Raw genomic sequence first — 13,904 nt, forward strand, 5'->3', positions numbered from 1 at the left:
TCAACTCCCTACCTCTTTCCAAGCTCCGACATCCCACGCTATCAGCCAAAAGGAAAGAGGTTCCTGTTCCACCCCACCTCGCTCTTGCTTCCAATGTTTCCGGACAGCCGCCAATCTCGTCGCAGATGTCACTGAAGCAGACCTCGTCGTTTTTCAAAGCATGGCATAAGTGGAAGACGCTGCGCCTTCCCTGGCGCCGACAAATCCTAGCAGGTACAAACCCCAAACCGCTGCCACCATTCACTCCCCTCCCCTCCCCGTCCCCAAGGAAAAGCAACCACACCTCCCCACAACAACTAACCACCACCACCACCACCCCCAGGCCTCGACCTACAAGGCAACACCTACTGGGAATTCCGCGACGCCCGGACCTCCTCCCCGGGCGCCGCCGGCGCCGAGACCACCCGCGCCCGCCGCATAGTCCGGTACCCGCCGCGCACGCACCCCTCCGACGTCGCCGTCCCGCCGGCCTGGCACCAGTGGCTGCGGCACACGCGCTCCGCCGCCCCGACCCTCGACGAGCAGCACGCCGACGCCGCGCGCCAGCTCCGCATGAAGGCCCTCGCCGCGCAGGCGGACGCCCGGTGGGCCGCCGCGGCTGCGGCCGACGGGGCGCCCGGTAAGGGGGCCGAGGGTCAGGCGGCGCCGGCGCCGGCGACGAAAAGTCGGGTGGGGAGCCGGGAGGGTGGCGGGCACGCGCCGGGGGTGTCGCCGGCGGATGCCGCAGGCGCAGGTGATGCTGGCCGGGTGGATGCGGCTGGGGATAGGGGGCAGAGTTGGCGGAAGATGCAGGAGGAGGAAAAGGTGCGGGCGGCGGGGCCTGGCGATCCGTGGAAACGGGCGAGGGGACCCAGCGAGAAGTGGCAACCCAAAGGGTGGGATCCTTCTGGCGCGTCGAAGCAACGATGATGCGGCAGCTGGGCGCGAATGGCCCCTGAATATGATTCGCAAGAAGAATGAAGCTGCTGCTTGGTGTATATTATTGTAACTGGTAACCAGTAAAAGCAATGCGTTCTAGATTACGCAGACTATGAAGTCTAAGCGGGATCTTCTTCATTAGCTTCGATTCTTCGCCTGAAGAAGTGACTAGACAGTCGTGAAATCCTCTCCCAACGCCTCCTACTTGACCCACAAGCACGCCCATCATAAAAACCAAGATCCCCTCTAACAAACTAGCGCCAAGAAAACCCAACGGACCAAACCGTCCCATCATCCGTCCCGAGTACAACAATAGGGGCAGACACACCCTTCGTCTTTCGTATCAAGACTTGATTTCTTCAAACCTCGTACAAACAGATTCGACAGATTCGACAACCGAACGGAGCAAGCGGCAAGTCCGCCCCCCGTATCGTTATCCCTCCCGCCAGTCGCCTCTCCTGGTCAACAAACTTCCACACAATCCGACACTTCCATCATATCCAGGATAATCTGCAGGTTCTGGCTCGAATTGTCCAGTACTTGCCTCGCCCATTTCTCGGCAGGGTCGACCGACTTGGCGCGGCCATTCTTCTTGGACCTCGTCTTTTCGTTTCGCGCCTGGATGCCTGCCTCGACAGCCTTGCGGAGCCCGGTGGAGTATTCCATGTCGGTGTGCATCCACAGGAAGCGGACCATGTGTTCCAGCACCAGAGACAGCTTCGCGTTATCCTCGGCGAAGATCTTGTTCGCCGCGTAGGGCAGGAAGCAGCACTCCAGTATCTCGATCGACACACCGTTCTTATCGTCTGTGTCTGGGTCTACGGAGCGAGGGTCCGGGTGCGTGGGGAGAAGCTTGTCGATGATGTGGCGCAATAAGGATATGTAAGCCTCGTTCTCGAGGGGCGTGGTATGGGACGCGATGAAGAGGGAAAACATGTCGAGGGGAAGGCCCCTGACGGAGGTGGCGAACTTGTCGTAAAACTCGTCGAGGGGCGCGAAAGGATTCGGGAGATAGAAACATGCGGCCGACAATAGGGAGAACAAGCGGAGCCGGATTTGGACAGACTCGGCCAGAGCCGGGCTTGTGGCGGGAGAAACACAGTCGTCTTCCTTGTTTGGTCTCCCCCTCCTCCGTGGACCCGGCTTCGTCGGTGTAGGGGGGTCCTCAGGCTGTGACGACGAGAAGACGTCGTCGTCATCGAGATAGTCTCCAAACTGGCCATGCTCAAGGTCCAACGTCTGTGTTCGCTTCCGCTTGTTCTTTGAAGGTGTTAAAGTCTCGCTTCCAAACACCTCCTTGTAGACTGCTCCATCGACCGTGGTCCCATCTGCGAAGGCGAGGAGAGCCCGCAAGATTTCTCTCAGTGGGTTTTTTCGCTCTCTGCGCAACGAGCCCACATACATCATGAGTATGCTGTCCTCAAGCGACGGGAACTCGCGCTCACTCCCTCCGCCGCGGGATTCGTGCCTCTCCATGTCAAGCCGATACCTCTCGTCCCAATCAGCCTCCATGATCTCCAGGATGCATTCCAGCCAGGCCTTCCAATATCGCCATCTATGCGGATGGGCCGCGCTGCAGTGGAAGGCCCACCCCAGGGTCACCCAGAAATCCGGGGCGCTCGACCAGATGCCCAGCTCGTTGGCGAATTTCCCATCAATACGGTCCTCGTCGGGGCCATGGTCGCCGCCGTCGTGTCCTAGACCCCCCCGCCTCGCACTCCTAAGAGACCCGCCTTGGAACTCGAACGCTGCGCGCAGCTTCGCGTTCACAGGTCCAACGGTGGCGCATAGGTTTCGTAGATATTGAAGAGCATGGGAGGAGATTTGAAGTTCGCCTGGCTCCTTGGAGCATGATGTGTGGGAGGGATGAATGGCGAGTGTGCTGAGAAGGGAGATTTGGGCCGGGGGGGGGACGAAGGCAGGCTTGCGAATGGCCGAGTCCTTCCTCGCGCTGCTGGCAGAAAGCAGAGTGTCGAGTAATTGGATGGCAGAGCCGACTGTTTAGCAATAGTTAGAAAGCATTGAAGGTTTTGAGTGGAATTGATGGCAGTCTTACATAGTCTTTCCTCGAGATGGATCTGGCAGTGCTCCTTCAACTCATGGGGCACTTGCCTGGCATCACGGTAGGACAACTTTACTGGTGCCTCATCGGGGCTACTGATATTCGTAACATCACCAGCTCCAGGGGGAGAAGTTGCCTTGGCAGTGTAGAAGGAAGATGGAGATGAGATATTTGACAGTGTTGAGATAGGTGAAGTTAACGACATCTTCTGTTAAGAATCTTCAAGACAGGATTGCCTTTTACATTGTCGCGTCACGAAATACAGACGTGCAGTGTAATGGTGGCGCACCAAAAATTCTAGGCTGGATTTCGCGTCGCGGGGTTACCTTTGGAGAAAGCTTAAGGGGACCTCACTCTGCAAGTTCACCAATGATAGGTATTCACAAGGGGCCGTCATAGTTGGAATTTTGTCTAGAAACCATGCCAGAATAGGCAAAGCAACCCCCCCATCTAACCTTAAATCTAGCCCCTCCGTGTGCACAACGTGCGACCCGCACTGTGCAGACCAACCAGAAAGTGCGCCCCTTCCCCTTTACTCCTACCAATTTGCCAGTGAATGAGTTCCTCCCTGCCCAGCCACAATCGATCCTGTGGCGCCCAACGTGTGTTCAACGTGCTATTCGCACTGTGCCGATGGGGGTGAAGATAAATTGAAACGGCGCCGGCGCCAAGTTTCGAGGCCGCTCAGTTCTGTTCCAGCCCCCGCTGGTTCTCCCTCCACGTTCTGCGGAGGATCCGGAGATCCAGGAGCATCTGGACCAGCTCGTGCTTCTTCAGCGCCATGAGGTCGCCGAATGAGTCACCGCCGTGCCGGACCATGATGTCCGGGAAATCCGCGACCCGGGCGCCGAGGGCTAGGCAGTCCTGCTTGATGGTGTTGAGGCCATCGCTGGCCTCGATGATGCCGTTGGCGAGCACGGTCTTGTTGTATCGGCCGACCTTGATGGGGTCGACCTCGTCCTGTTCGGCTGTCGTGGGGTTGTGAACCCCGTGGCTGTTCGCCCTATGGTCCCTGAGGGCGTCGTTTCTTGGGAACTCCATGTTGCAGATGTCGCACGTGAAGGTCCGCCTGTTCACCCCATGACGAGTGGCCCTGTGCCGCGTCAGGGCCCTCTCGGCAAACGAGTCCTGGCACTCGGGGCAGATCGCGGTGCGAGAGCTTTGAGCAGCACGACCAGGAGCAGGAGCCGGAGCGACAGGTGCTTGTGCGGGAGGAGCTTGTGAAGAAGAAGGAGCGCTATTACTCGGATGCTATGTCAGCTTCATCCTGATGTGGGAACTTCTTTTTCAAGGGCACTTACGAAGAAGCCATCGTGGTGGCTATGGCTTGTGGTGGTCCTTCTTGTTGGTTGGGGTGGGAAAAGTTTTGAGAGCGAGGTGGAAAATTTGACCTTATTTATAGTTGGGAGAACGTCGGCTAGTGAGCGAAATGGGCCTAGGATCGGAAGTGAATCACTGCAAGATGGAATCTGCCAATCTGTCCTATCGTGGAGGGAGTGAGTAGGTGAGTTGGTGGCAAGGTTTCATCTACTTACCAATGGGAGGACGCTGGCCGGAAAGCAAAGTAGTCCCCGGGACACAGTGAATCACGATAGGGGTTCCAGCCTCTCGTATCGTCGTAGTTGAAGAAGAAGTGAGTGTAATCCAAGAGCTTCCTCTATTGTTACTGGAAAGTGAACCAGGGGACACAATCCGAGTGAGCCACAATAGGGTGCCATCCCTATTGTCGATGTCAAGATAGGGTCAGAGTTGGCCTCGTTCCCCTTGCTGCCGTAAAGTGACTGGCTTTTCTGCATATATGTCGTCTAGATATATCTAGCTCCTATCTTCTGTCACAGCCTCGGGTATGCCATCGTAGTTATTCATAAACTGTCATGGCATGTACATCACAATGACTCAACGGACCAGAAGAGCCCATCAGCGGTGTTGTGTCACTACAATTTATTCAGGATATCATGTAGTCCAACTCCAAACATTACTTCGCCGTGAGTTTGTCCAGCCCTGTCAATATGGTGACCATACATCGACAGCCAAGAACAGTAAGCCCAGCAACACGACTCACCACTCCACCCCTCTCTATCCCACAACGCGCAACATCCCCCCATCTACCCATAATAATCCAACCCCAACCCCAGCCCCTCGCACTGCGGCAGCTCCCTAAACGGCGCCTGATAGCTCGGCCAATCAAACACCCTCATCGTCAACTCCCCAGCCCTGCTAGGCTCCCACCTAGCAGTCTCGTCGGCGGCCGCGAACCCTCGCGCGGCCAGGAACGCCGCGTCGGGGTTCGGGTCTGCGGAGCGCGCAAACGCCGCAAACGAGTCGAGCGTGAGGCGCGACAGGTCGGCGTCGGCGCCGCCGTCGCGGTCGGGCATCCCCTGGCGGGCGAGGTTGCCGAAGACGTAGTACAGCTCGCCCGAGTGGCAGCGGAAGTAGGGCAGCGAGGGGTCGCCGTGGGGCCGGTCGGGCGTCCGGGGCGGGTCGCACACGTCGGTGCCCGGCCAGCCGGCGGTCTGGTAGGAGCGGCCGAACTCGTAGAAGTAGACTGAGGGACCCAGGCGGCCGGTCTCGGTGCCGCGCTTGACGGTGGCTTGGTCGATGCAGCGGAAGATGCCGTCGGTGGCGAGGCGCGCCGTCATGTTGTAGAGGTTGAGCGTGGCGTTGGCGCCCGCGGGGATGGGGAAGAGGTCCGCGGGCGGGGCGTCGTAGCCCCACATGGCGAGGTACTCGCTCTCGTTGGTGGTTGTCGGGAAGAGGATGAAGGGCGCGCCGTCGTCGCGCATGCCGCCCATCATGACGTCGACGGGGAGGCGGGGACCGTCGAGCTGGAGCTCGTCCGTCGTCAGGTAGGTGCCGTCGACGACGAGGAAGCGGCCCATGTCGGCCAGGTTGGCCAGGGTCGTCGCGTCGACCGCGCGCAGGCATTCGACCTGGGAGGCCGCGGCCGTGCAGTTGGTCTCGTCGAGGATCGCGCCCGCGATCGCGTCCACCTGCTGCTTGATCGTGTAGTACTTGCTGTACGTGGTGCCGTAGTTGATGCCTCCCAGGTTGCTCATCTGGATGGCGCCTGCGAACTTGCCGACCGCCTTTGGAGAAGCCATCAGGGCCCGCACCGACGAGGCGCCGGCCGACTGGCCGAACACGGTGATCCTATCGGGATCCCCCCCAAAGTCCTGGATGTTGGCCCGGACCCAGTCGAGCGCGTTGATCTGGTCCGCAAGCCCGAAGTTGCCGTTCGTCACGCCGTCGTCCAGGGCCAAGAAACCCAGCGTAGCGACGCGGTAGTTGATGACGACCAGGACGACGTCACCACGGGAGGCGATGTTGCCTCCGTCGAAGAGCGGATCGCTACCCGTGCCGGTCGCGAAAGCGCCGCCGTGGATCCAGAACATGACCGGCTTAAGACTGCTCTTCCTCGGCTTGCAGTCCGGCTTAGGGAGGTACGGAGTCCAGACGTTGAGGAAAAGACAGTCTTCAGACCCGCCGCTGCCGCCTTGCATACACTGGGGGCCAAAGTCCAGCGCCGAGACAGTCTTTCCGGAGCCTTTGTATGGCACCGAGTAGGAAAACCGCTTGGGCTGCGGCGCATACCGGATCCCCAAAAACCGGAAGCTCAACCTATCGCGGAATCTGATGTTGCACGTTCAGTCATGGGCATCTTTTTGTGGATTGCGGCAGAGCCAGGACTTATACGGACCCGGTGTAGTCCTCGTTGTTCGAATGCACCTTGACTTGCCATCTCTCACTGGTATCTTGCACGCTCTGGTTCGAGAACGGGGCAGACTGCGTGCACAGAGCCGGCAGGCGGAGACCGGAATCGACAAAGGTGACACTGCCAGAGGATCCAATTGCTCGAGCCTTGTCTTCCGAGGAGGCAATCCAGAACTGCGACGCGTCGTCGGCCTTCTGCTGGTACTTGAGATAGTCGAGGTTCACCTGGATGCTCGCGGTCCCGAGCTCAGGGGACCAAAGTTGCTCCCCCAATTCTTCACAGCCAGATGCAGCATCCTCGAGGGATCGGCGGCCCAGAAGTATCACGGCGGAGCTTGCCGAAGGGCTACTCGTACCTATTCCCAAGCCGTTAGCTTTTGCCCCAGGAAAGGACGCGTGTTCAGCATCGTTCCACGTACCTTGGAGGTCATTGTTGATCAAGATGGAGAGATCTGACCCCAGACTCTTGGGAGAAGGGGTGGCACCCGCAGCAAGGGTGGCCCAGAGGACAGCAGTGCGCATCAGGAGAGCCATGGCAGGAATAGGATATCCAAATGGCAAGAACCGCCAAGGAAACAGCGATGCTTGACTTCACATTTATACCATCCCGCCAGGCAGAGTCGGACCCATTTCAAGTTCCCCAGGTGTCACCCCGTTCGCTAATCTCCGTCACTAATTGGGGACCACTAATTGGGGAAGGGGAGGGAAATTCCTGGTTCAAAAGTCCACCGGTTGCAGGCATTCTAGTGTAGGAATAAGTGCAGCGAGTGGTTACATTGCATAGGCTAAATTGAGGGTGTGCGTGGGTTGGGTCGACCTCGTGTGGGGGAAGTTGGGGCAAACAATTGGGGAAAATGCTTCAAATACCAAAGCAACCGGAGCAATGGCCGCAGTCACGACAGAATATCCTTGTCCGTCGGCTCCATCAGGAATAGCCCACCAAAGTATTAGAGGGGATTCCGCTGGTCCAGGTCATCCTCAAGTCCAGGATGCACATCCTGAAGTCCAGGATGTACGGAAACCGGGCACACGATACGAGAACTAAAGCATCATCCGGGCCCGTCCCAGTGGATAATATCAGTGATCCTCCGGCAAAAAAGAAATTCACGGCACCCTCATCTCCTGGCCCGACTCAACTGAACCCACAAGTCCGGCTTCTTCCATACCAAGTAGGCTTTCATATGTCTCATATCATCACCAACGGCCCAGAGGCCGTTCTTGCGCGCCATTTCCGCACCCCTGGCTGGCTCGATATCGAAGCTCCAAAGCAGGTGGCAGATAATCAGTCGCTGCTCGATGTAGGACAGATTCTTCCCGATGCAGCCCCGCGGTCCGTAGCTGAACGGCTGCGAAGCCTCCTTTTCGTGCCGCGGGAACCTGGCTCTCTCCGACTCGAACCAGCGCTCGGGGGCAAACACAAGCGGCTCGCTAAAATTGAGTGGTAGGTGGGTTGCGGCCCAGGGGGAGACGGACACGGTGGTCTTGGTCGACGAGGTCAGCAACAGGCGTCGGGGGGGGGGGGGTCAACACGGGCTGGCTGGACGGCATGGTGACTTACTCCGCCCGGAACCCAACGTCCATCAACCATGGCCCCCTCTGATGGAGTTACTCGGCAGAGGTTTGCCGGCACAGGAGGGCATACCCGGAAGGTCTCACTGATACAAGCGCCGAGATACGGTAGGTCCTTAACCGAGTTCCATGTGATGTCCTCAGCAGAGCTGAAAGCTCCCCGGATTTCCCTCACCAACTTCTCATAAGCCTCCCTATTCGTGAGCATAAGTGATAGCCAAGCGGTGAGCATAATGGCCGTTGTGTCGCTCCCGGCTCCGCTGCCAAGCGTGTCAGCAAACCAGCCCTCTCAGTAAGGTGCAGTATAGGTGGTGTAGGGTTCAAGCCCATCGGGCAGCTCACATGAACAGCGCCGAATTCATGATGATCTCCAGTTCCGAGAGAAGCGACTTTGCCTCATTGTTCTGCAGTATGTAGTAGATGAAGTCCTTGTGGTCCCTGTCCTTGTCTGCAAACCGCCGTCTGGTCTTCTGGGTGCTGTTGGTGAAATGGAGTATCCTCCACTTCCTGTAAAGACCTGGGATGAGCCACTTAGCCATCTGCGCCTGCAGGAAGGTGCCGACGCCGGCGACACGCCGGGTGGCCTGTTCGAAGGTGCCTGCAATAGCGATGTGGACCACGCTCGTCGACCATTCCGTCTCGCTGCCAGCGTCTAAGCAGCCGAACGGTTCGGCGAAGCACAGGTCGCCAATGATGTCGAAGGCCGTGTAGGTGAACCACGCAGCCATGTTTGCCGGCTGCGAACCATCAGCCAGCTCTGCCAAGGCTCCAATGAGTTGGTCGACATATTTCTGTATCAGTGGCTCCTGCTGAAGGAGAGCAGTGTTGGAAAAGGGGTAGGCGAATGCTTTGCGCTGGCGCGCATGGTCGGTTTGCCTTGCTAATGTCAGGGCAGTCGCCGATTGCCCTGGAGGAAGACCGCCGGCCTGGAGAGGAGACTTTTCCATGTCCCCTTTTCCTCGCTGATTTCACAGACAGAAAGACAGGACCAAGTCAGAAATACAGTTGCCGCAACCGCGCATTCCGGGGGGTGTGGGGTGGAGGAAGGGAACCGACCTTGTTTCCATAGATGTCGTCCCAGGCATTTGCGCCGCAGAAGATGAGCTCGTTCGGAGAGACACGCACCACCGGTCCTTGAACGGGAAATCAGCATCCAGACTCTAGGCATTATCTGAGGCCCCCATGTCCCACTACGAGGCAACAGTACCATATTGCTCATGTAGCCGTCTGTGATAGGCATGCTGCCGCCCGCTGATGAGGTGGCGCGCTTCGGGGATTTCAGAAACGGCATTAAACCACGGCCCGGGGAAGCTGGAGAGCGGGTGGAAGAGGAGCCGGCGACCGAGGACAAGCAGCACGAGAGTAGCAGCCTAATTCGAGCTTCAGGACACGTTATCTTTCAGGAGTGACCACCTCAGGGTCACTTCATCAGCCCTGCTTACCAAGAACAAGGCTGCCTGCAGGACAAGGGACGAGCCTGTCGTCCTATCCATAAGGGGCAACGATATCATTGTCGAGAAAACCTAACTGCTGCAAGGCAAGAGGGGGGGAAGAGGACGAGGTGCGGGATAAAACGATAAAACAATAAACCCCCATGGTGATAACCCCCCCCCCAGCGAGCTGCTGAATTCGCTCGCGAGTGGGGGTAGACTTGTTCCGAGTTCCAAGTTGCTGGTGCATTGGGAATTTGGTGTGTTCTAGAATAGTGGGCCTATTGCTACCCAGAGTCCCAGACACGCCATCACGCACATATACAGATCCATGGGCGACGTGTTTTTGGTACAGATGGGGCTCGTCGCGGAAGCCGGAACGCTCCTTAGCGGCTCGCCCGTCTGGGGTTCCATTTGCTGATGGCAAATGGCAATGGGATATCCTCCTGCCCTGGTAGGCTGTGGTAGCTTCGTAGCTTCGTGGTGACTTTCAGCGATGCCTGCTGCAGGCAGGGGCTGTAGTCACGGCCATAACCATGACACATTTCAGGACCAGAACATTGGTTGAGTGAGTTGATTGTAAGAGCAGGGCGTGAGAGGTTGACATCCTCTGACGAGGAGTTTTCTCAACATCTAGGAGGGTGGGCTGGTTCTCGCTGAAGGTGACGAGTCTCACTTCAGCTCCATGCACGACCACTTCCAGCCATCGTCATTTGCAATATTCGCCGAGCATCAGTGCAATTTGTATTTGCACGAACCAACCGGTGCTCTGCTCACCGCGGTGATCAGTGATCAGTGATCACCGCGATCGCCGTCTCCCGGAGTGTCCGGCGGTGCCCGGCAAGTCACCGGCCAGGAGCCCAACAATATGCACGCCTGTCCATATGCAACACATTTAAGATGCGACACGCGGTTGCCGACGTTGTACTGCATCTGCAGGATGCAAATTTGCAGAAAGCACGGACAACCGCGGTCTGTATTATTCGTTTATTGTATTGGTTAGGTAACCACCTAGCCAACAGTTTGCTAATCCCAGCAATCGCGTGGGCAGATGGCAGGGCACCCGAATTTCCCACGTTGTTTGCAGGGAGATTTGAGATCTGCGATCTGCATCGTCCGTCTTTCGCCAGCAGGAATCTTCAACGGAAGCAAATTCTGTGAATCGCCCCTTTTAGCGACGACGCCTAGCTTACGAGGCTGCGGTGAAGACTTGGTTGAAGACTGCCGGATATTGCCCATTTGATGACGCCGGTGCTAACAAGCTACTGGAGCAACGCTGGGGTCTAAAAAGCTCACGCAATCACACAATACCGCGCAAACAAAAACGCCGAGAGATCTTGTTTTCCCCGCGTTTTGCCTCGCCGACTGTCGGTCTGTCAACCATCTCCAAGGCGTCTGTGTCCCTTCGCTCTCGGCTTTTAGCCTTCCCCGAACGCACTCAGGGGGTTCTAAAGAGGGAAAGTCCCACTTAGTCGGTATCTTCGGAGTGGATTGTGCCCGCAAGCCTCATCGCCGCCGATCAGCTTCAGCTTGGTCCCCGAGAGTGAGCCCTGAGCCCTGAGCACCACGAGTCACGGCGTTTCGTTGCGGAGGGACAATCCTTCGTCTACCTACTGCGTGCAACGTACCCACCAACGTATATTTATATCTGATTTATACCTTGATTTGCAATGGAAATGGAGCCCTTCTCGCCCGAGGTCCCGCCGTCGGCGTCCAGTGGTGCGTCCCCGACACACTCGAACGAGGATGGGGCGGGGACGGCGACCAAATCGCCGGGCACGTCGGGGACCACCGATAACAGGAATGCAGGCCCACCACCGCCTTCTGTGCCTGCGGCCTGTCTCGCCTGTGTAGGTTCCAGGTTCCTTTTATGTTGTGCATGTCCCAATGTCAGCCGCCGACTCAACACAGTAGTGCTGACATGTGTGCTCTCCTCGGCGAATAGAGATCGAAGCATCTGAAATGTGACGGCTCAACTCCCTGCTCCCGCTGCACGGCTTCCAGCTCGGAATGCGTCTACGTCGCCTCCCGCCGGGGCTACAAGGGCCCGCGAAGGAATACCGCCGCAAATCCCAACAAGCGGCACGCATCGTCGTCGCCTCCGGCCTCCACGGGCACCGCCGACAACTGCCCGATGCTGCTCGGCGCAACCCCGGTCTCGCTGCCGGCATCCACCATCTCCGCGTTCAGCCCGGCCATCGTGCTTCCGGACACCCAGCCGCCCTCCCCCTTCACGACGAACCCGTCATTGTCAAATATCCAGTTGTACCGGAACCCCTTTGCCACGGCAGTTAACGGGTCCAGAAACCTGACCCTTGCGACAAACCCGGCCCATGCCACTGCGCCGCCAGCTTCAAGCCTCCCGGAGCGGTGCTTCGATGCCTTCTATCACTATTTCCACGCCGGCCATCCTTTCGTGCTGCCAAAGGAGGCGTTGCTGCGCATCATGAAAGATGGCACGACAAAACTGGATGCTCTCATCGCCGCCATGCGTTACATTGGCTCGTTGTATGTCGACGCCGGCCCTGCCCGCGCTCACTATCTTGACGAGGCTATTCGGTTATGCTACCAGCCCACCACCCCCAAGGATGGCTTCCTGGTCCAGGCACTCCTGGCCATCATCGTCGGGCTGGACGGCAGTTGCGAGCAGGAGAGGGCGCGGGAGCTCCTTTCCGACTGCGAGCGGATCGCCCTCGAGATCAACCTCAACACACGGCCGTTTGCCGCAATGCACGGCCGAGGAAACCCGGTGCTCGAAGAGAGCTGGCGCCGCACGTGGTGGGATCTCTACGTCTGCGACGGCATGATTGCCGGCGTGCATCGCGTGACCAACTTCCTACTCTTCGACATTGCGGCCGACGTAGCCCTCCCGTGCGAGGAACATCAATATCTGTCAGGGGTAAGACCTTCGCCCGACGTAGCGTCACAATCGCAGCCATCTAGATACTCACGCACGGCCGAACAGGAGATACCGCAGCCAATGTACATTGAGGATTTTGATGATCAGCTCTTCTCCGGCGAGGAGCGTCCTTTCTCGTCCTTTGCGTATCGCATCGCTGCGGCACGGAATCTTGGCCGATTCATGCGCACACCAACCACGATATTCCCGGGAGACGAGAATGTCGCCAAAGTAGAAGCTCTCCTCACCAACTGGCGCATCCACCTCCCAGAGTCCAAGAGGTACAATATCAACAAGAACTGCCAACTCGACGAGATGATGTTCCAGGCGCATTTCATCACTTTTGCGTAAGTCCTTCCCAATGCCCGGGAACTTAGTTTTCATGCCGGTCTTTCCAGTTCTGACGTTTCGGTGATAGCTGCACCATCATGCTCCACCAACCGCTGTCGCAGCTCGATTCGTCCCCAGCACGCTCCGTGACATCTTGCGCACCTCACCGTCAGGTCGCCAGCGGGCAGGACTTCAACACGCACACGCAGTTCACCATCACGGCCGCCTACGAGATCAGCAAGATGATCACCCAGCCCGTGCCGCTGCTCAGCCACACCCACTTCTTCACGTGCGTCGTGACGCTGTCGTCGATCGTGCACCTGTCCAAGTGGGCGCTCTACTTCATCCAGGACGAGGACGACCTCCGGCAGCAGATCCGGCTCAACATCGGCGCGCTCGGCAAGCTCAGCAACGTGTGGAAGGCCGCCAACACGGCGTGCGTCCAGGTCAAGGGCGTCGCCCAGGAGATCTACCGGGCCAAGAAGGCCCAGCAGATCAACCCGGCCTTCTGGGTCGGCTTCACCCAGGAGCAGATGATCACGTCGCTGAACGCCGACGAGGGCATCATGAGCGAGTTTGACGGCATGGGCATGCTGTCGCAGGTGACTACGGCGCCATGAGAGGAGGAATGAAGGTATGACTCGGATTTTAAATGATTGGGCCTATTGGGAGAGGGGGGGGGGAGGGGGATGGCGGAGGGATAGGGGGAGGCGCACAGGTAGGAAGGAGGGAAAGGAGCTCAATCAACATAGGCTTGTCTCGGTTGAAGGGGATGGCCTACAGAGCCGTTCAAAGAACGCGGATATTATAGTTGGATTTAATGGTTCGATCTTCGAGGACTCTGCGTAAAGGAAAAGCGCGGCGTTACTGTGGACTGTAGGCGGGGGACTAGGACACGCTCTGCTCTCCCTTGACCGGCCGGCTCAGGCTTTGTTGCCATGCCGATTTTAAAAACAAAGTTTTTTTTTTTTTAAAAAAAAAAACC

At 58.0% G+C, this 13,904-nt stretch overlaps 6 protein-coding genes across 6 annotated transcripts; 2 read left to right on the plus strand and 4 right to left on the minus strand.

Moving 5' to 3' along the window:
- The first annotated feature begins 34 nt into the window (after positions 1 to 34).
- QBC33DRAFT_568805 (uncharacterized protein) lies at positions 35 to 1,056 on the plus strand. Its single transcript, XM_060430521.1, has 2 exons — positions 35 to 213; positions 323 to 1,056. Exons 1-2 carry the CDS (start codon positions 126 to 128, stop codon positions 907 to 909), a joined length of 675 nt encoding a protein of 224 aa, XP_060284672.1. The 5' UTR covers positions 35 to 125; the 3' UTR covers positions 910 to 1,056.
- Positions 945 to 3,373, minus strand: QBC33DRAFT_535030 (uncharacterized protein). Its single transcript, XM_060427586.1, has 2 exons — positions 2,975 to 3,373; positions 945 to 2,915 (listed from the first exon to the last, which is right to left on the minus strand). Exons 1-2 carry the CDS (start codon positions 3,183 to 3,185, stop codon positions 1,381 to 1,383), a joined length of 1,746 nt encoding a protein of 581 aa, XP_060284673.1. The 5' UTR covers positions 3,186 to 3,373; the 3' UTR covers positions 945 to 1,380.
- A 291-nt stretch (positions 3,374 to 3,664) lies between these two features.
- QBC33DRAFT_514060 (uncharacterized protein) lies at positions 3,665 to 4,292 on the minus strand (the record flags this gene model as incomplete). The annotated part of the gene is made up of 2 exons (XM_060426028.1): positions 3,665 to 4,217; positions 4,282 to 4,292. The coding sequence occupies 2 exons, from the start codon at positions 4,290 to 4,292 to the stop codon at positions 3,665 to 3,667; spliced, it is 564 nt and encodes a 187-aa protein (XP_060284674.1).
- A 461-nt stretch (positions 4,293 to 4,753) lies between these two features.
- QBC33DRAFT_606947 (Alpha/Beta hydrolase protein) lies at positions 4,754 to 7,515 on the minus strand. The gene is made up of 3 exons (XM_060432320.1): positions 7,111 to 7,515; positions 6,678 to 7,047; positions 4,754 to 6,610 (listed from the first exon to the last, which is right to left on the minus strand). Exons 1-3 carry the CDS (start codon positions 7,223 to 7,225, stop codon positions 5,086 to 5,088), a joined length of 2,010 nt encoding a protein of 669 aa, XP_060284675.1. The 5' UTR covers positions 7,226 to 7,515; the 3' UTR covers positions 4,754 to 5,085.
- On the minus strand, positions 7,516 to 9,923 carry QBC33DRAFT_378514 (cytochrome P450). The gene is made up of 6 exons (XM_060424047.1): positions 9,703 to 9,923; positions 9,468 to 9,630; positions 9,317 to 9,393; positions 8,603 to 9,222; positions 8,250 to 8,520; positions 7,516 to 8,172 (listed from the first exon to the last, which is right to left on the minus strand). The coding sequence occupies exons 1-6, from the start codon at positions 9,769 to 9,771 to the stop codon at positions 7,807 to 7,809; spliced, it is 1,566 nt and encodes a 521-aa protein (XP_060284676.1). The 5' UTR covers positions 9,772 to 9,923; the 3' UTR covers positions 7,516 to 7,806.
- Positions 9,924 to 11,360: 1,437 nt separating this feature from the next.
- On the plus strand, positions 11,361 to 13,539 carry QBC33DRAFT_514062 (uncharacterized protein; the record flags this gene model as incomplete). Its single annotated transcript, XM_060426029.1, has 3 exons — positions 11,361 to 11,540; positions 11,636 to 12,936; positions 13,008 to 13,539. The coding sequence occupies 3 exons, from the start codon at positions 11,361 to 11,363 to the stop codon at positions 13,537 to 13,539; spliced, it is 2,013 nt and encodes a 670-aa protein (XP_060284677.1).
- Between the last annotated feature and the right edge of the window lie 365 nt (positions 13,540 to 13,904).

Source organism: Phialemonium atrogriseum (genome assembly GCF_030411735.1).
Source record: "Phialemonium atrogriseum strain 8032-3 unplaced genomic scaffold QBC33scaffold_9, whole genome shotgun sequence".
Taxonomy (NCBI): Eukaryota; Fungi; Ascomycota; class Sordariomycetes; order Cephalothecales; family Cephalothecaceae; genus Phialemonium; species Phialemonium atrogriseum.

What these genes read in the sequence shown, in the direction of transcription:
- QBC33DRAFT_568805 (XM_060430521.1), top strand. Translation starts at nt 126, where the DNA reads ATGTCACTGAAGCAGACCTCGTCGTTTTTCAAAGCATGGCATAAGTGG. An exon ending in GCGCCGACAAATCCTAGCAG is followed by an intron (nt 214 to 322) that starts GTACAAACCCCA and finishes CACCACCCCCAG; the next exon opens with GCCTCGACCTACAAGGCAAC.
- QBC33DRAFT_535030 (XM_060427586.1), bottom strand. Translation starts at nt 3,185, where the DNA reads ATGTCGTTAACTTCACCTATCTCAACACTGTCAAATATCTCATCTCCA. An exon ending in CCATCTCGAGGAAAGACTAT is followed by an intron (nt 2,916 to 2,974) that starts GTAAGACTGCCA and finishes ATTGCTAAACAG; the next exon opens with TCGGCTCTGCCATCCAATTA.
- QBC33DRAFT_606947 (XM_060432320.1), bottom strand. Translation starts at nt 7,225, where the DNA reads ATGGCTCTCCTGATGCGCACTGCTGTCCTCTGGGCCACCCTTGCTGCG. An exon ending in GATCAACAATGACCTCCAAG is followed by an intron (nt 7,048 to 7,110) that starts GTACGTGGAACG and finishes GCTTGGGAATAG; the next exon opens with GTACGAGTAGCCCTTCGGCA. An exon ending in AACAACGAGGACTACACCGG is followed by an intron (nt 6,611 to 6,677) that starts GTCCGTATAAGT and finishes GTGCAACATCAG; the next exon opens with ATTCCGCGATAGGTTGAGCT.
- QBC33DRAFT_378514 (XM_060424047.1), bottom strand. Translation starts at nt 9,771, where the DNA reads ATGATATCGTTGCCCCTTATGGATAGGACGACAGGCTCGTCCCTTGTC. An exon ending in ACGGCTACATGAGCAATATG is followed by an intron (nt 9,394 to 9,467) that starts GTACTGTTGCCT and finishes TTCCCGTTCAAG; the next exon opens with GACCGGTGGTGCGTGTCTCT. An exon ending in GACGTTGGGTTCCGGGCGGA is followed by an intron (nt 8,173 to 8,249) that starts GTAAGTCACCAT and finishes TCGTCGACCAAG; the next exon opens with ACCACCGTGTCCGTCTCCCC.